This window comes from Lepidochelys olivacea (genome assembly GCF_965140295.1).
Source record: "Lepidochelys olivacea isolate rLepOli2 genome assembly, chromosome: 6".
NCBI lineage: Eukaryota > Metazoa > Chordata > Testudines > Cheloniidae > Lepidochelys > Lepidochelys olivacea.
The window spans coordinates 5,106,068-5,124,945 of record NC_140416.1 but is presented as its reverse complement, the minus strand read 5'-3'; the positions used below and the strand labels follow the sequence as shown (position 1 = coordinate 5,124,945).

The window sequence follows — 18,878 nt, the reverse complement described above, 5'->3', positions numbered from 1 at the left end:
CGGGCAACAGCATCGCCCTGCGGGGTCTCCGCAGCCCCCCGCCCCCTCCGGCGGGGCATCGGTTACCGGAGCAACCCGACCCCGCACTTCCGGCCTCCAGGGCCGTAGAGCTCGGGGTGGAGTGGGGCAGACAGGCGCTTCCGGTCCGCTCCAGCGAGTAGCGGCTTGGGAGACCGGAAGTGTTTTGTCCCCGAGCATCCATCGCCTTCGTCAGCGGAAATGCGTACCCGGCTCCTTTCGGGCCCCACGGCGGTCTCTCCTCTCATTGGCCGGTTCCGCGGGGCGGGGCTGGGGGCGTTGCCCTGGGTGCCGGGCGCTGAGACTGTGATGGGCAGGTCAGCGCGCAGGCGCTGTGGCTCTGTTATGGCGGCCGCCGCCGGGAGGAACGTGGTGTTCGTGACCGGCAACGCCAAGAAGCTAGAGGAGGTGGGTGCGGGGGCAGGGAGCCGCGCGGATTGGGCGGAGGGGGCCACCGTACCGGAGTGAGCACGGTGTCCGCCAACTCCCGGAGGAGGGGCGGGGCCGCCTCCCGCGTGCGGTGCTTCCTCCCGCCCCCGCAGCTAGCCCCGCCCCCTGCAGTCACTGCCCGGCCGCTGCGGGTGCCGCCATCGTTAGGCTCCAGAGTTAACGGCCGGGCGGGCCGTGGCTCGGCCTCCCGCGCCCGCAACCGCCGGGACTGTCGCTGCCCTGGGGACGCTCCCGACGCTGAACCTGTCCCCGGACGAGCCCCGTCGGGGGGGCGGGCCCGCTCCCCTGAACCAGAGCCTGGTGGGAGCCTTAGAGCGAGTCCCCCCTCGCCATCCCTGGTCCTGGACAAACACTGCTCCCATCCGGCGCTGCCCAGCGCCCGCCCTGCTGCCAACTTCCTGCCACCCCCCCATAGTGCGTGGGTCTGAGGCAGGTGGCGAGAGCCCCTGTGGCTGCGAGGGATGGGACCAAACTATCCCCCAGTATCTCACACACTGGGTTAAGTGCTGTCTCCCACCCGCAGAGCTTGCTGAACAGCCGCTGTCTTGTTCCCAACAGGTCCTTCAGATCCTCGGGGATGCGTTTCCCTACAGACTGGTCGCAAAAAAAATGGACTGTAAGCTCGTGATTTTGTTTCTCGCTCGTTAAACAGTAACATTTCAGCAGCCATTGGCCAACCTCCCCCCCGCAATAATCCCTCCTGTTGTTGTTGCAGTGCCAGAATACCAAGGGGAGCCAGACGAGATCTCCATTCAGAAATGTCGGGAAGCAGCAAATCAGGTCAAGTCCTTTTCCGCTTTTCCCACTTCCACAGGTGTAAGTCAAAAATGAATACAGATTAACAAAGAGTTTAGGCTAAATGGCCCAGCTGTTACCCACCGCATGACAACCCACCCGTTTGGCACAGAGTTGGTGGGGAATTAAATGGCCATGGACTGACTGGTGCCAACAAAAAGGACGCAGAAGATTTGAATATAGCTACAGAGACATTCCAATGGAAGCCCATATGAGAAAGGGTCATAAATGGGGTCTGCCGCGGCAAAGGCCCTTCCCTGGCCTGATCGCACTGATCTCTAGGACTGAGAGTGAGGTCTGCTCAGTTTCTTTGGCAGAACATTCCTACAACTGGCTCTGTCCTAGATTATTAGTATTCTCATCTTCCAATCCGGTAGAGCAGGGACATGGTGAAGGGTAGTGTGTCCATCCACAGATCTCCGGCCTCTCACATCCCTAGAACAGAGGCTGCCACTGTTACTAGGTACAGTAACTCCTCGCTCAACGTTGTAGGTATGTTCCTGAAAATGCTACTTTAAGCGAAACAATGTTAAGTGAATCCAATTTCGCCATAAGAATGAATGTAAATAGGGCGGGTTAGGTTCCAGGGAAAGATATATATATTTACACATACACACATGTACACAGTATAAACTGTTTGTTTAAAACTTATAATACTGTACGTAGCAATGATGATTGTGAAGCTTGGTTGAGGTGGTGAAGTCAGAGGGTGGAAGAGGGTGGGATATTTCCCAGGGGGATACCTTACTGCTAAATGATGAACAAACACTCCACTGAGCCCTCAAAGGTTAACATGTTGTTGTTAATGCAGCCTCACACTCTACAAGGCAGCATGAATGGAGGGAGGGGAGACAGCATGGCAGACAGTCACAGTGTGAGAGAGAGAGGCGCATTGCCCCTTTAAATATGCTGACCCCACTCTAAGTACACTGCCTGTTTAAGTAGATCAGCAAATTGAGACAGCAGCTGCTGCCACTAAGCTCCCTCCTTCCTGATCCCAGTCGTGTGTCCCCCCACTGCTCTGTGGAGATGGGGGGCAGGAGTGGGCAGAGGGGGACACCCTGACATTAGCACCCCTCTCGCCCCCCTCCCCCCCCCGCAGGAAGCAGGAGGCTCCCAGGAGTAGCTCCAAGGCAGAGGTCAGGAGCAGCACGAGGCAGTGGGGGGAGGGACAGCTGAACTGCCCGGCATAGGGTGGCTGCTACACAGGGAACTTAGGGGAGCAGGGAGCTGATGCGGGGGGCTGCTAGTCCACCCAAGGTCCAAGCCCCCACCAGCTAACTGCAACGATCTGCTCTTCCTGCAAGCAGTGGACAAAGCAGGCGGCTGCCAAACAACGTTATAAGGGAGCATTGCACAACTTTAAACGAGCATGTTTCCTAATTGATCAGCAATGTTACAATGAAACAGCGTTAACCGGGACGACGTTAAGTCAGGAGTTGCTGTACCTATTGCGGGCAGGAGCGGCAAAAGCTCCTTAAAAATGTGTGTGTATGGGGGGCCACTGGCACCACCCATTTCTCCTAGGCTCCACCCTTGCACTGTCCCTTCATCCTGTGCCCCACCCCTTCCTGCCGAGGCCTTGCCCCGCCTCTTTCCCAAGGCCCCGTCCTTGCCCCGCCTCTTCCCACTGAGAACCCAGCCCCTGCTCGCTCCTTTCCACATGTCCTACAGCCAGTAAAAAGTGGGAGGACATTGCCCTCCCTCTTTTAAAAGTGATGGGGCTATGGCTGCATGGACCCGCTGTTCCGGTGCCCCTGATTGCAGGTACAGGGTCAGCGCCTTTGATCCCCTCTTATCATTTGGGTGGCAATGAGGTAGTATTGTGTCCAGTTTTGGGCCCCACACTACAAGAAGGATGTGGAGAAATTGGAGAGAGTCCAGCGACGGGTAACAAAAATGATTAGTTTCAGAGTAACAGTCGTGTTAGTCCGTATTCGCAAAAAGAAAAGGAGGACTTGTGGCACCTTAGAGACTAACCAATTTATTTGAGCATGAGCTTTCGTGAGCTACAGCTCACTTCATCGGATGCATACTGTGGAAACGGCCGTTTCCACAGTACGCATCCGATGAAGTGAGCTGTAGCTCACAAAAATGATTAGGGGTCTGGAACATATGACTTATGAGGAGAGGCTGAGGGAACTGGAATTGTTTAGTCTACGGAAGAGAAGAGTGAGGGGGGATTTGATAGCTGCTTTTAACTACCTGAAAGGTGGATCCAAAGAGGATGGATCTAGACTGTTCTCAGTGATAGCAGATGACAGGACAAGGAGCAATGGTCTGAAGTTGCAGTGGGGGAGATTTAGGTTGGATATTAGGAAAAACTTTTTCACTAGGAGGGTGGTGAAACACTGGAATGCGTTACCTAGGGAGGTGGTGGAATCCCCTTCCTTAGAAGTTTTTAAGGTCAGGCTTGACAAAGCCCTGGATGGGATGATTTGGTGGGGATTGGTCCTGCTCTGGGCAGGGGGCTGGACTAGATGACCTCCAGAGGTCCCTTCCAACTCTGATATTCTATGATTCTATGATTCTCCACCAGCCAGTGGCAGGTTGTCATCCAAAGAGCACAGGTGCAGATTTCTTTCAGACTCAAGAAGCCAGTTAGGCCTCGGGCTCCAATGAAAGCCAGGACTGTGCAAATGTAGCCCCCTGCATGTTAGGTTCCTCCAGCACTGGCCCCCCAGTGAGGGCGATACCCATATGAATGCTTTAGATTAGTTCTCCTCCGACTTCCAAAGGAAAGCTTATTCCCTCTGCCGTGGTAGTTCCCGTTTTAACTGCAGATGCGGAGCACAGGGTTCGTCGCTTGTTCTCTTAGCCTCCGATTTAAGGAGCTTTAATGGATATTGTGTTTTTATGAAGCCTCTAACACCATGTGGAACTGTAATGGATTGTAACCTAAAAGGCCGTTTAGGAGAGGGTGCCTTCCCCTTAGATCTAATATTTCTGTTTTTTTGACTTCCCTCTGCAGATTCAGGGACCTGTTATAGTAGAAGATACTTGTTTGTGTTTCAATGCCTTGGGGGGCCTCCCAGGACCATATATGTAAGTAGGAGTGAATATGCTTGTAGTTCTTTCCTGTACTGCGGTTTGACTGGGGCTATGGGTTTCTGAGATGTGAGTCCTGGGGGCTCTCCAAATCCCACTAGCAGAACTCTCTTTTCTGCTGTTTGCTGTCCGAGCTCCTGCAGCTTCATCCTGAAGAGTGGGGCAATGGGGAAGGGATTTGTACTCACCTGGTCCCTGCTTTGCACTTCATGCGTGGTGCACGGGATGGATTGAACAGCTCAGTGAGCCTGATTTACTCCCAGCTACTGGCCCTGCAAAGGAATCCCTGGAGGCTGATCCATGCACTCCAAACTCAGCACGGGCGTCATTTGGAGGGTTGGGCTCTTAAACTGAAATGATGGTTTAAAGTGATTGGACCAAACTCATCCTTTGTGTAACAACTCTTTACATAATGTGCATGATAATAAAGTTGGGCCATTTCCTGCACAAATCCAGGTTCTCTCACCCCCTCACCCCCCTCCCGAAAACCACACGCACAAACTCACTCTCCTGCTGGTAATAGCTCATCCAAAGTGACCATTCTCCCTACAATGTGCATAATTAAGGTGGGCCATTTCCAGCACAAATCCAGGTTTTCTCACATCCCCCCACCCCCATACACACACAAACTCACTCTCCTGCTGGTAATAGCTCATCCAAACTGACCACTCTCCAAGTTTAAATCCAAGTTAAACCAGAACATCTGGGGGGGGGGGTAGGAAAAAACAAGAGGAAATAGGCTACCTTGTTAGCCACTCCCAGTCTCTATTTAAGCCTAAATTAATAGTATCCAATTTGCAAATGAATTCCAATTCAGCAGTTTCTCGCTGGAGTCTGGATTTGAAGTTTTTTTGTTTTAAGATAGCGACCTTCATGTCTGTGATTGCGTGACCAGAGAGATTGAAGTGTTCTCCGACTGGTTTATGAATGTTATAATTCTTGACATCTGATTTGTGTCCATCTGCAGTTTCCACGGCATGCATCCGATGAAGTGAGCTGTAGCTCACGAAAGCTCATGCTCAAATAAATTGGTTAGTCTCTAAGGTGCCACAAGTACTCCTTTTCTTTTTACTCTGAAGTCATCAGGGGAGGAATTTTGTCCATTCTGCCACTGCAGTAGAGAAAGAGCTTCAGAGTTTTGTTAATTCAAATCGCTGGATTTATTTTATTATATAATGGGGGACCCTGGAGGCTGCTGTAGTTCAACTGGTAACAAGATTTCTAAATTTAATCGCTCATAACTAAGGCTAAGGTTTAGTCACGGGTATTTTTAGTAAAAATCATGGACAGGTCACAGGCAGTAAACAAAAATTCACGGGCCGTGACCTGTCCCTGACTTTTATTATAAATACCCCTGACTAAATCTTAGCTGCTCTGGGGGGGCCCCGAGGGACTGTTGCTTCAGGGGAGCCCTGGGGGCCAATGGCTGACCCCTGCTCTGGCAGTTGGGGCTGACTGCTGACCCCACCCGCTGCTCTGAGGCCCCCCGGGACCATGGCTCTGGGACAGCCCCCAGAACCGCTGCTGCTCCAGTGGCCAGCCACATTGACTGCTTTTCCGGCGGCCCTGGGGCCGGCTGCTCAGGCAGCCCTGGGGCCAGCCACACCAGCTGCTGCAGCTGTGGAAGTCCTGGAGTTCCCAGAAAGTTACGGAATCCATGACCGAACCACAGCCTTACTCATAACTCCTCTAGCAAAGACCTACTATAGCTCTTGGTACTGCTTTTTAGTTTTGCAATTTCTCCACAATTTGCTCTGCTTGTTCAGGTTACTAGGGCAGAAAACATGGAAGGCGGAATGTGATTATGTACTTCTGTAACTCATCTTCTTTATTTCTTACAACAAAACTGGGCAAATGATCACTCCCCAGATGTGAGTTAATTGGCTTAGTGATTCTGGAAGGAGGAAAAAAAACTTAAGATGAAGGATTTTTTTTTACCATCTCACTGCTCATTTGTGGGAATTACACTTCTGAACACTTGGCCTCTGGAATACTTAGCGCTTTTATAGTTCTCTTTATTTAAAGAGCTCCCAAGTATTTTACAAACTCACCTATGCGAGGTAGGTATTCTTCCCATTGTACAGGGGGGATTGCTACCGCATGGAGCGCTTAAGTGATTTCCCCCAAATGTACAGCAACTCAGGAAAAGAACCCAGGTGTCTTGGGTCTCTGCTTTAACCATTAGACTATGCTTCCTCGCTAAAATATTGAACATACATGCTAGGTGGTACGGCACAACAGACTGGCACGTAATCTGAATAGCAAAAGTACTGGAGTAGAATCTTGGGCTAAAGAGCCACAGGCTCAGTTCTTTAAGAAATAGGCACCAACCCTGCAATGAACTCTATGCAAGTTGACCCCTGGCCCAGGGAGGAGACCCATTGATTTAGTATGACCCACGTGGGTCTGTAACTTGCTGGCTTGGGGTCTAAGTCTGCATTTCATAATGTTTGTTAATATATAGCCCGGAGTAAGGTTTACTAAACAGCGCAAGTTCAACAGGGATTCATGGTGCTAGGAAACCTGTGCAGAGAGAAATCAGACCTAGAATGTTGCGCTGGACATATTTCCATTGTTGATGGCAATGGCAGAAAATAACCCTGCTCCTGACACTTGTGTTCTCTTCTTACATTTCAGAAAATGGTTTCTAGAGAAGTTAAAACCAGAAGGTATTTCCCTTCGAATTACTGCTCTGAATGGGATTTGCTGTTCAGAATCACATGCTCCTGTGCAACCTAGCAATAATGTGAAATTAATCCCTTTCCTCTCTGGGCTTTCATGGCTCTGCACTTGACTGGTTGCTTTGCCATCTCTGGGACCGCTCACTTCTCCCCATTCCTCACGGTCTCCATGTGTCCCATCATGTTCTGCCCTTAGCCCCTCCCTTTGCTCCATCTCCACCTTATCAGTGAGTAAGATCATCTGCTCTGATGGCTTCAGCAGCCATCTCTGTGCCGATGATTCCCAAATCTACCTCTCCCACTCTCTTCAGAGTCATATCTGTCTTGGTACTGATGACTGCTCTTCCTAATTGCCCTGTAGTTATCAGTTCAGCATGGCAACACAGTAGTACAACCTTCGTGTCACCCCTCTTTCCTTTCCCCTCCTCACATCTAGACTATTACTGAATCCTGTCACTTCTTTTCCAACCTATCCAAAATCCATCCCTCCCCTGTATGTGCCTTCCTGATCTCCTTTTTACTGATCTGATCTTCCTGTCACCCACCTCGTGTCCCTCCAGTACCACCAAATTCCCCTTCTTTGTCTGCTCTTCTGACTACACTCTGGGAGCTCCCTCTCTGCTGCATAATGCTGTCACAAGTATGGACAATGGGAAACAGACTGACCCCAAGTGACAGGAGATGTAACCTTTAGTATCAGATGAATAAAACCATTATCTTAGGCAGTTATGTAGCATGTCATCTAGGCATTGCAAAACATTTCAAAAACATTCATTAAGCCCCCTTGCAAGGATTCTGTGGAAAACTCATGAGTAGAGTCCAGGAATCCTGATCACCAGTCTCCTGAAATACCCGTGAGACACCATTCCCTGCCTAATCCCGGTAATACTCCCTCACCCTTGTGAATGTGGATGCAGTCCGTGGGAGGCCTGCCACGGGGGCACAAAATGTTATCTGTTTGGGGTTCCCCCTCCCCTCGCTCGTCGCAGATTGCCTCTTGTCAGTTGTGCTGTGTGCTGAATGAAACGTGGAGATGATGGAATCCTTCTTCTGTTGCTTAGGTCTGTACAAGCTGTTAGCGGGGTTTGAAGACAAGTCTGCTTATGCTCTTTGCACCTTTGCATTCAGCACTGGAAACCCGGAGGACCCGGTGAAGCTGTTCAAAGGCCAAACTTGTGTAGGTATTCAGATCACTGTGCAAAAGAAGCCTCTGCAGATGGGAGTGAGGGGGCTTGTAACGTGAGTCCGTTAACAGCACTAATTCACATAGGGCTCATCTTGGCCACCTACATCCTTATTTAGTTACCTACATGAATGGCCTGATTTTTCCAGGGTTGCTGAGCCGCTGCAACTCCCAAAGACTTCAGTGGGAGATGTGGATACTCAGCACGTCTGGAGATCGGGCTACTCATCGTGGTGCCGAGGGGCACCTGAGTTTGAAAACGTTGGTTAAAGGTTCTGAATGATCCTCCAAGTTCTCTTGTCTCCACTCCTGAGTCTGGTGGCTCTTCAGCCGTCCAAGCCCTTTAATGCTAGGAGCAGAATGTGTGGCTGCACCGTTTCAATGAGCTGGTAGCGGTGCTCCAAGCCCCATCACTCAGCTGCACATAGTTAACCCTTTCCTCAGATGTCCGTCTTTCCAGACCCTATCATTTTCATTTGGATATGTGGTTGCTCTTCTCCGAACTCCCTCTAATATGGCTACATCTTGCTGGTACTGAGAAGCACAGAAGTGACCGGTCTTCTCCCACCATCCATGCCCAGAGTTTTCTCCAGCCAGCCTTAAATCTTGTTGCAGTTGCTCTCTCCTGCTCCTATGCCTGTTTGCTAGTTTATCCTTCAGACAGTCAGGAATTCTTATTGGGGGCGGAGTCCTGAAGCCTCAACGCCCTGGGATGTGTATGTTGAGCAGGCCTGCCAGGGGAAGGTGGAGAGCAGTGCAGGAGGTCTGTCTGCCTACGGCATGGACGTAAGAAGATGGAGCACTAAACCAAGAAGTCCTAGTTGTTTACCTTGGCCTTGTTTTGCGGGAATGCTAAGCAATATTGTAGCTTTTGGTGGTTTTACAAAGCAGAGGTCTAAAATGTAAGAGGTTCATTTTTCCACGTGTAATGATCTGGAATGTAAATGTGGCAGAGCAGTGCTGAGAAAGAAACCTCTTATTTTTTCTTCCTCCTCGAATTGGCAGGGTCGCATTGTTGAACCCAGAGGCCCCAGAGACTTTGGCTGGGATCCTTGCTTTCAGCCTGACGGTTATGACCAGACGTAAGTGACTCTTTGCCTTTAATTCTTTACTTAAGAAAATCCAAGAAACCAAAGGTTCTGTTAATGCATCAAGTGGAACCCACTTACAGTGAGCTCTGCCAGAGGGAAGTTGAGATGGGCTTAAAGCAGAATTTTACATCTGAACAGCTTTGACCATGGGGGACGTGGCTCGGAACCTCACAGCTCAGACTGTCTCAAGCCTGTAGGGCAGAAGACCTGAGTGTGCAGCGTGTTTCTAAAGAACTGTTTCCCACCCTAGGACTCCTCACAGACTTTGGAGAGATGCAGGGACGGTTCTGCTCTTGTTTTCTAGTAGCTGCTGCTAGTTAGTGGACTGTTGTAGGAGTCAGATATGTTTTTAATTGACTCTGACTTTAAGTGAGCTGCATCAGCCTGCCTAGAGTAGTGTTGTTAAATAAATGGACAGAGGTGGCCTTGCACTAGGGCACATGACTGCACAAGTCCAGGACAATGGAGACCCAGGCCCAGGGTCTGACTCTCCTTTGGGAACTGAGCTGCACTCAATTCCTTGCCCTCTGAATAAGATGACAAAGGGCTCAGTGAGTTAAGCCTGGCAAGAGAGCCTGCTTGACTCCCAAGTAGAAATTATGTGACAAAAGGTTGGTGCCGAAGTAAAGCCCAGAGTCAACAGAGGGCGCCCTAATCTGCACGTACAAAGCAGGCCAAGGGAACCACTTCTGCAAAGGAATGTAACAGTTACAGAATGCACGGATCTGGTCTGTTACCAGCGGCATCTCTAAGGCCTGGCATTACACTAGCCGGTGAAGGGAGCGGTCTCAGCTTCTCAACAGGCCGCTGGAGCTCAGGAGCACGCAGTTACCAAGTAAACTGTGGTTTAGACTGTTGGTTGGGATTGTGGCCATTCCTGTTTTCTCCTCCTCCCCAGGTATGCTGAGCTGCCCAAGGCAGTGAAGAACTCCATCTCTCATCGCTACAGAGCACTCAAAGAGCTCTCCGGCTACTTCAGTCAGCAGAACAACCCAGCAGAAGCCACCTCCACTCCCAGTTAGGCTTCCGGTGTCTTGGGCTACGTCCACACTGCAATAAATACCCCACGGCACCGAGCCTCGGAGCCCGGCTTGATTGACTCAGGCTCGCGGGGCTTGGGGTGTGGGACTAAAACTTGCAGTGTAGTTGCCTGGGCTCGGGCTGGAGCCTGGCTTTCGCTGGTTTTCGGAGCCTGGGCTCCAGCCAAGTCTGAACATTTCCAGTGCCATTTTTAGCCCTGCAGCCCGAACCCCATGACCCCAAGTCAGCTGACCCAGGCCAGCCGCGAGTCTCTGATTGCAATGAAGATGTGCCCTTGGGGACACCAGACTTTTACAGAGAGTTGTATGTGAGATATGGGGTCCATTTGTGGTTGTCTGTACTGTCTATGTAGAATAAAGCTGCCCACTTTAAAACTGGGATGGTTTTCTGCTTCCTTTTGTTGCTTCTGAGGAGCCTGAAGAAGCCAGTGGGTCTACACTGATTTTTAGGGGCTGAAGTGCACTGGATACAGAGTTTGGTGTTCACGTTATCCCACAGCTTGTCCCAGGCCGGTGGCGTATTTGCAGCTCACCCTGCCTCTTCTGTTCTCCCCTATGCTGTTGCCCTATCAACAGGATTTTTTTGGGTGGTGATGGGAAGATCAGTCAGTGGTCATTGCACAAGATCAGTGGGAAAAATGACGATCATTTCCCCTTTGTGTATTGTAATCCTGATGGCTAAAATGCCTGTGAAAAGTATCTGACAGCTTGTCTAATGACATGAAAGTGTGATGCAAAGGTCACTACCACATCCAGATTAAATTTACAGCGCTAGTTTGCTCACCACCCTTCCCACCCCCTCCTCTGAGCCTGCTGTGCCCTCGCGCCTCCACCACCTTTGCCTTTATTTCTGTCTTTCCTGAACAGCACGTACCACAGGCGCTGACTTTGTCATTTTCCACGGGGTGCTCGATCCACGCTCCGCCCCAGAGCTGGTCCCACCCCTACTCTGCCTCTTCCTGCCCCCGGTCAGCTTATTCCTGCCATGTTCTGCCCCTCCTCCGAGCACCTCTTGCCACCTCTCACGACTAGTCCACCATGTTTCTGTTATCCCTGTAATATCTGGTTTCCCTTCCTGTGTCAGTAGTTCTAATTCATCCGTTTTGTCACCCAGGCTCCTTGCATTGTGTACAGACATCTTTGTGGTTTCTGCTTGGCTTTGCCCAGATTCCTCACCTGATTAGGAACAATCATTCTACTGCCAGTATCATCTACCTGACTGTTAGTATCATTGGTATTGGCACTACCTTTCCTCTTGATGTCCATTCTCTTCCCCTTTGTTGTTCCTTTCTCCATTGCTGTATCCTCTTTTACTTGATTTTCCTCCCACTAGTATTAGACTCGGGCGTGGAGATCCCAACGGTCTCCCCAGAATTCCTAGTTTAAAGCTATTTGAATCAGTTGTACCAACCTCCATCCCAGAAGTCTATTTCCCTCCCTATTCAAGTGGAGTCCATCCCAGGAGAACAGTCCTCTGCCCGTGAATTCCTCCCAGTGGTCGAATATCCCAAAGACCTCCTTATAGCATCATTGCCTGAGCCATCTGTTGATGATCATAATCTTCTCTCCTACTCTTGGGACAGGTAGAATCTCACTGAAGATCACCTGAGCCTCCATTTCTTTAACGTCTTCCCCAGCCTGGCCTAGCCTCCCTTGATGCGTTCTAGTGGGAAACTAGCCGTATCTTTTTTTTCCTCACACGAAGGACAATCTGTGTGTCCTCATTACATAAAGGGAGCCCCACACAATATACCCAACAGAGATTCCTGCCCTTTTATGATGAGGGAGCCCAATGCAACCCTTCTGCCAGGGGGAGCCAGCAGCAACAGGGGCTAGGTTCAGTATCTAGGGGTTCCTCTTAACAATACAAAATAGAACTGGCTTAAGCCCTCATCCAGTAATCTGGGAAAATTTAACACCATCCGTAGGTGCCTCTAAGACAGAGGTTCTCAACTGTGGTCCACTGTTTGTTCAGGGAAAGCCCCTGGCATGCTGGGCTCGTTTGTTTATCTGCCACGTCTGCAGGTTTGGCCGATTGCTGCTCCAGGCCAATGCGGGGTGCGGGCCGAGGGATGTGCTGGCTGCCCTTCCTGCAGCCCCCATTGGCCTGGAGTGGCGGACTGAAGTCCTCTCATGACTGTCTGTTCTTGGTTAACAAAAAACTCAGAGATGTGTTCATAAGGGTTCTAGGGTTGTCAACTTTCTAATGGCACAAAACCAAACACCCTTGCCCTGCCCCACCCCTTCTGCGAGGCCCCGTCCCCGCTCTCTCCATCCCCCCACCCTCACTCACTTACTCCCTCACTCATTTCACTGGGCTGGGGCAGGGGGTTGGGGTGCAGGAGGGATGAAGGCTCTGGCAGGGGTGCAGGCTCTGGAGTAGAGCCAGGGATGATGGGCTTGGGTTGTAGGAGGGGGATCTGGGCTGGGGTTGAGGGGTTTGGAGTGTGGGAGGGGGCTTCAGGCTGGGGCAGGGGATTGGGGTGTGGGGGGGAGGGCTTCAGTTGGGGGTATGGGCTCTGGGGTGGGGTTTGGGATGCAGGAGGGGGCTCCAGGTTGGGGCCAAGAGGTTCAGAGAATGGGAGGGGGTTCGAAGCTGAGGCAGGGGGTTGGGGTGCAGGAGGGAATTTGCATGTGGGAGGGGGGTCAGGACTGGAGCAGAAGGTTGGGATGCGGGGGGGGGGGGTGCTGGGTTCAGGCCTCAGCTCTTGCACCAGGCCCAGTGCTCCAGGCTCTCTTTACTACAGCTTCTGGGCTAGCTCCTGCTGTGCCTTAACAGTGCTTGTAACTACTACTTGTTTCCTCATCTTTAGATTGTGTATTAATTATACTGATTACTTAAGAATCCCCAGTTATCACTTTGAGGGTTGACGGGTTCTTGCCCCAAGATCAGGCCCAGTATTTATTATATAGTTGGGAAACCCGATGTGCACAGTTGTAACACTCACACTGTAGGAACTCTTTTATACTTACAAATATAGTTTATTAATACATTTAACATAGTCACAAACACTCCAACTCAGTAAGATATACTACAGAATGTATCTCTGCACTTCCATATACTCTCACCATCTCCTGTAGAACAACCTGCAGTGTTAGCCATCACCTTCCTCATCACCATCACTGTGCTCCTCATCACCAGTAGCCATCACTCTGTCACCTCCCAAGGACTACATCTCTTGCTCCTACTGCCCCTAGGCTGGGATGCCACTTTTATAATACGTTACGCTGATACCGCTACGTTTGATGCATATTCAGTAGGGGATTTTCCCCCTTTTCCTTATTTGTATTTCCTCGCCTTACTAATGTTGGAGTGTCTTTTTCCTACTGGTCAGTATATCAGTGATCACAGCTTATTATCGTATATGTCAATTCGTTACCATGGCCCTTTTGTGATTAGGTATCACATTTGTTATTTCTGTCCTAACCGGTTATTTCAGTTCTTTCCAAGTTGTGGTGTACCAGTTAATTTTAACCTGTTAATTTTAAAAGGGAATGAATTTAGGAAAGCCCCTATGCCAACCTACTTCAACGCATCCTGTATGTTAAAGGTCGCAGCCATACATGGACCTTATGCTTTAGCTCATCACCATCTATCCAGGTGAAAAGTCCAAAACATATGTACGCTAACTTTGCCTTAGGTCAACAAACAGGATGTGGCCTGCAGGTCCCTTGTGTTAGAGCCAAAATATACTCTAATATAAATCTATAATAATATAACAAATAATCACACCCATACAAAAATAAGAAACTTATAAGAAAAGATATATAGGCAAGCAGCCATTTATAATAAGGCTCCTTCATGGGCTCCAGGTTTGTATAATTTTTGGTGGTGGCCAGAATGGGTCCAAGACCTGTCCCTGTAGCAGGGCACTGATTCACCGGCACGGTGCCTCCTGTTGGTTGTCTGGGAATTAGCTCTTTTTTTGCCTCGGAGCGCCCTCTGCTGGCCAGTGGCTCGCCTGATCAGGCCCCATGTCCCTACCGGACCCCAGTGCCCCTTTACCTCGGTGTTCTGCCCTAGCAGTACCCCCACACTCTGGGTCTTCCTTCCCAGGGGGACCCCCAACGCTCTGTGCCTGCCTTGCCTCAGTGGCTACTGCCAGTCATCATCTAGCCCCCTCTCACTGGGGCAGACTGTAGTCTGTAATGGCCACTCATCATTGGCAAGGGGGATTAGGAGCAGCTGCCTCTGCCAATTCCCAGGCTGCACCTCTGTAGCCCCAGTACTTTTGTAGGCCTTCAACAAGGCCTTCAGCCTGGGGAATTGCCAGGCTGGAGCTCCCCAGCTCCTCTTGCCTTTCCCCAGCCCTGTTCTGCTTCAGGTACCTCGCTCCCAGGCAGCTAGCCGGTCTCACTACAGCCACACCTGGGGCCACCTACCTCTCCAGCCTCCCTCAGTTGCTCTTAATTCCTTTTACCTTGGAGTGGGGCAGCTGCCCCACTACAGTCCCCCACACCTTCCTTGTAAGCCGATATATAGCCTTACCCCTGTCCACCCCACCCCCACAGCTGGGGCCGGGAGCAGGGCCATGTCCCTGGGAGGGGGGACCCAGACAGGAGAAAGGGGGATGAGGCTGTGGCCACAGCTGGGACCCCGAGTGTGGGGCCGGGAGTGGAGACCCAGCTGGCAGCCGAGCCCCGGGCACAGGTCTGGCAGTGGGTCTCCGGACGGCAGCTGGGACCCTGTGTAAAATGTTTCCACATCCCTAGTTCCCGCGCCTATGAAAATAAGGTTAAGCATGCCTTTCAAGTTGATGCTCAGTGGACAATTATGAACAGAGATATTGTTCACATCAAAATGAAAGTAAAATATTAGCCCAAACATTGGTGGAGCTGGGCCCGTGTTCCTGAATATTGGTGGAGCACGGGCACCACAAGCCCATAAAACTTGCCGCCTATGGGCTCCTTTACATCACTCTGGTAATGTAGGGGCCTTAAAACTTTCACAGTTTTAAAGCTTCTGGGGGACTTGACTAAGAATGGGAACAGTTAACTAACAATAGGAACATTAACAATGTTACTACATAGACAGACTGCTACATTTCTGCCTCAGAGAATGAGATCAATTAACCATCAACAGCAACTTTAACTGTTAGGAAACAGTCAGGCTGCTACATTTGTGCCTCAGAATATGAGACCAATTAACTAACTGGCAGGCTGCTACATTTCTGCCTCTAGCCGGCCTTGTGCATAATAAAAAGCCCTACCTTTCCATGCCAGTGAGCTGCAGTAGCAAGCGAGAGGGACAGAGTCTCTCTCTCTCTCTCGTTGGCATGCACGTACATCCAGCCCCGCTCTGCCTCCCCATGGTGATCAACCACGCAGGCACGCACGCCCAGCCCCCCTCCCCTGTTCTGAGGCTGCTCCAGGAACGCTGGAACAGACACGCTGCCGGGGAAGAGACGCGTGTCCCCTGGCAGATTTTTTTTGCGTTTTTCTGCACGGGGAGGCACAGAAAACTGCGGGCCACATGAATTCTGTGCCCGCGCAGTGGCGCAGACTTCTGTCAGGAGTGAAGTCCGGCGTGGACTTTGGGCGCATACTTGGCTTGCGAGCCCGTTCTGAAGCCTGTGCTGTGCTGGAGTACAGGCCGTGTGGGGCCAGTAGACCTCGGTGCCACACAGGGGGCGGCAGGTGACCCCCCCCACCCTCTTGGTAGGGCGGCACAGCCATTGGTTGTGGGAAGGGGGTGCTGTGGCCGTTACAGAGGGGGACAGGGGAAGTTCTTGCCGTGGCCATTAGATGCGGGAAGAGGGAGGTGGTCGCTGTGGCCCGCAGCACAGCCTTCATCCCCCGCTGGCTCAGCACCGGCTGGCAGAAGAGGCAGCAGGGCACAGCCCCACCCTGGTCCTGGTGCGAGGGGCCGTGGGGGCTCTGGACCAGAAGGGTCTGTCCCTGGTCTCTTCCCCAGGAGAGGTGACGGGGCTCCCCGCTGCTCTGAGCGCCCCCAAGCCCCCCTTCGCTGATCCCAGCCCCCCACCCCCCTTCTGCAGCTCCCCCCTCCCTCAGGATCCTTGCCCCAGGGGCTGCTCCCCCCAGCTGCTCCTCCCACACTCCCAGCCCCAGGACACTGCCCTATGCCCTCACCTCCCCCCTCCCGCCAGCCTGGGGGGACAGGGACCCTGCAGGCCGCTGAGAGCTTCCCGCGCGGCTCGCTGCCCCGGCCAGTAGGGGGCGCGGCGTGTCCGGCTGTCCGAGGCACGTGTCCTCACCCCGCCCGGGGCGGCGATGCCTGGGCCGTAGAACGCTGCTATTGGTTAGCAGGCTTGTCATTCCAGTCTCCTCTCGGCTGCCGATTGGGGGAAGCCCAGGAGGGTGGCGGGAGGCTCGGTCCCCGGCTCCCGGGGACTTGGCCGCGCGGCGCTGCCGGTGAGAGCGCGGGGCGGGGCTGGCGGCGGCGGCGGGTTTCCCATCTCCCCCCCCCCCCCGCCCCATGCCACGCGCCCTGTCTGCATGGGGTCGTTGCCGCGGCAGAGGGGAGGCGGGCGCCCTGGCGGTTACTGAGGGGAGCTGTGGAGGCGGGCGCGGCGGCCGTTACGGGGGGGAGGGGCAGGCGGGCGCGCGCGGCGGCCGTTGCGGGGGGAGGGGCAGGCGGCCGTTCCGGGGGGGGCCGGGGCGCTCCCTGCCAGTGGCCGAGGGGACCCCCGCGCGAGGGCGGGGCGACTAGCAGGTCGCCGGGGGAGGGGGAACATCTGCCCTGGCCGCAGTCCCAGGGCGTGGGGGGCAGAGGGGCTCCCCCCCCTTTCCGGGGGGGCGCAGCTCAGCACCCGCTCCCCGAGAAGCGCCCCCCGCGCTGGGCCGGGGCAGGTTGTCCCCAGCTGCTAAGGGAGACCTGCCCCCCTGCAACATCCACCCCCCCCCGCCCCCGAGGCGCTACTGCTGCGCCCTGGGTTCCGTGTTTAAAACAATCCGGATTCGGTTCCTGTGTCTACACAAAGCCTCCGAGCCCGCCCCAAGTGCCCCCTCCCTGCTGCTCTGACTTGCCCTGCCCGAGCCCCCCGCCGTACGCGGCCTTTCCCGCCTTTCGCCGATTTGTCCGGTGTTTGCCGGCTCTGAGCATCCCCTCATTTACCTTCCTGAACGTTTTGCCGCTGGATGCCCTTGTGCTACTCCTATTTTAATAGGAAATAATCACTGGTCATATTAATAGGTGCTCCTAGCTTCAGCAGTCCTATCTCACGGTGTTTCTAGTATAGTGCTTCCTGTTTGTCTTGCTGTGTTAGATTTTCATTCTACGTTTTTGTCTTTAATCCTTTTATTGATATACAAGTTTAGTGCTGTGGGAACAGAGGACTTCAAGGTGGACTGATTTTCTGGGTTGCTGTCCAAACTTCTTCACTTTCCTTTGATCTGCCAATGGGGATGGCCTTTGTCAACTGTTACTTTGTCTCTTTATCCAGAACCCTAATGCTATTTCACCTCACCACTGGAGTGTACTATTTGGTTCCCAAAGATTTATTAAAGGCCAGTTTTTGTAAAGTTTGAAAGCACCTAGATGCTTTTGAACATCCCACTAGTCATCTAAATACCTGGCCCTATATATCTAAAAATTATCTTATGTAAATCCTTCTCAAAGGCAAATTTCTACTGTAATTTTTTTTTTTTACTAAATATAGGTATAAAGCCCCAAGATAGACTGACAACCACAAGCATTCAAAAATCATGAGTCATACACCTAAAAGTCATGAAGTTAAACACATACATACATTTTGGGTTCTTTTAATTTGCCTTTTTGTTTCTGAGCCTTTAGGGCATACTAGCTTCATGCTTTTGCTGTATTTACCCCAAAGATTCCATATACTGAAAAAAGTTGTACATTCCTACAACATTCAACACCATTTTTGACTTCTGGTAATGTGTTTTCCTCCCCCTGTTTGTAACTGCAAACTTATTAAAAATTCTTATTTCTCTAAGTAATTCCCCATCCTGCAAATATTGAAGTTTACACTTTCCTCTACTATTACTTCATTTGTTGCATACATAGATATTAATTTTTGTACCAAACTGTTTATTCTTCTAATTACATATTTTAATTTCATTGTCTTTTATGTATATTTTGTTATGGCACATTTCAGTGATGTTCTTCATTCTGACAAGTTTATTGTTCTTTACTGCCAAAGTCAAGGATTTTTTTAAACAATGAATATACTGTTACTTTTTTGCATTGGTTGGGTGGGGACATGGTGGTGATATCACCTAGCTTGTCTTTTGGTGAAACTAAAAGTGCTTTGGGTCCACTGTGTTTTTACAGGTTTCAGAGTAGCAGCCGTGTTAGTCTGTATTCGCAAAAAGAAAAGGAGTACTTGTGGCACCTTAGAGACTAACCAATTTGAGCATAAGCTTTCGTGGCATCCGATGAAGTGAGCTGTAGCTCACGAAAGCTTATGCTCAAATAAATTGGTTAGTCTCTAAGGTGCCACAAATACTCCTTTTCTTTTTGTGTTTTTACAGTGGGATAGGTAATGCATGTGATTAAAAGCATCCCTTTTCTTAGCACCTAGGACACAGATGTTAAATGAACCATTATTATTCAGAACTTGACAACCCTGTTACTGATTATGTGGCTAAC

General features: G+C 51.4%; 2 protein-coding genes across 3 annotated transcripts in view; both read left to right on the top strand.

Annotated features, from left to right (window-relative positions):
• The first annotated feature begins 272 nt into the window (after positions 1 to 272).
• ITPA (inosine triphosphatase) lies at positions 273 to 10,685 on the top strand. Its single transcript, XM_084632503.1, has 8 exons — positions 273 to 426; positions 1,027 to 1,084; positions 1,184 to 1,248; positions 4,235 to 4,308; positions 6,949 to 6,980; positions 8,054 to 8,169; positions 9,181 to 9,257; positions 10,165 to 10,685. The coding sequence occupies exons 1-8, from the start codon at positions 328 to 330 to the stop codon at positions 10,286 to 10,288; spliced, it is 645 nt and encodes a 214-aa protein (XP_084488629.1). The 5' UTR covers positions 273 to 327; the 3' UTR covers positions 10,289 to 10,685.
• Positions 10,686 to 16,445: 5,760 nt separating this feature from the next.
• LOC311522015 (uncharacterized protein) overlaps positions 16,446 to 18,878 on the top strand; it is a 28,245-nt gene continuing 25,812 nt past the window's right edge. Inside the window, exon 1 of one of the 2 annotated variants that reach the window (XM_084630830.1) lies at positions 16,446 to 16,678. The gene's annotated coding sequence lies outside the window, so the exon portion shown is untranslated. The remainder of the gene's footprint in view (positions 16,679 to 18,878) is intronic. The other variant, XM_084630832.1, reaches the window with a different exon arrangement.

What these genes read in the sequence shown, in the direction of transcription:
- ITPA (XM_084632503.1), top strand. Translation starts at nt 328, where the DNA reads ATGGGCAGGTCAGCGCGCAGGCGCTGTGGCTCTGTTATGGCGGCCGCC. An exon ending in ACGCCAAGAAGCTAGAGGAG is followed by an intron (nt 427 to 1,026) that starts GTGGGTGCGGGG and finishes TGTTCCCAACAG; the next exon opens with GTCCTTCAGATCCTCGGGGA. An exon ending in GGCCTCCCAGGACCATATAT is followed by an intron (nt 4,309 to 6,948) that starts GTAAGTAGGAGT and finishes CTTACATTTCAG; the next exon opens with AAAATGGTTTCTAGAGAAGT.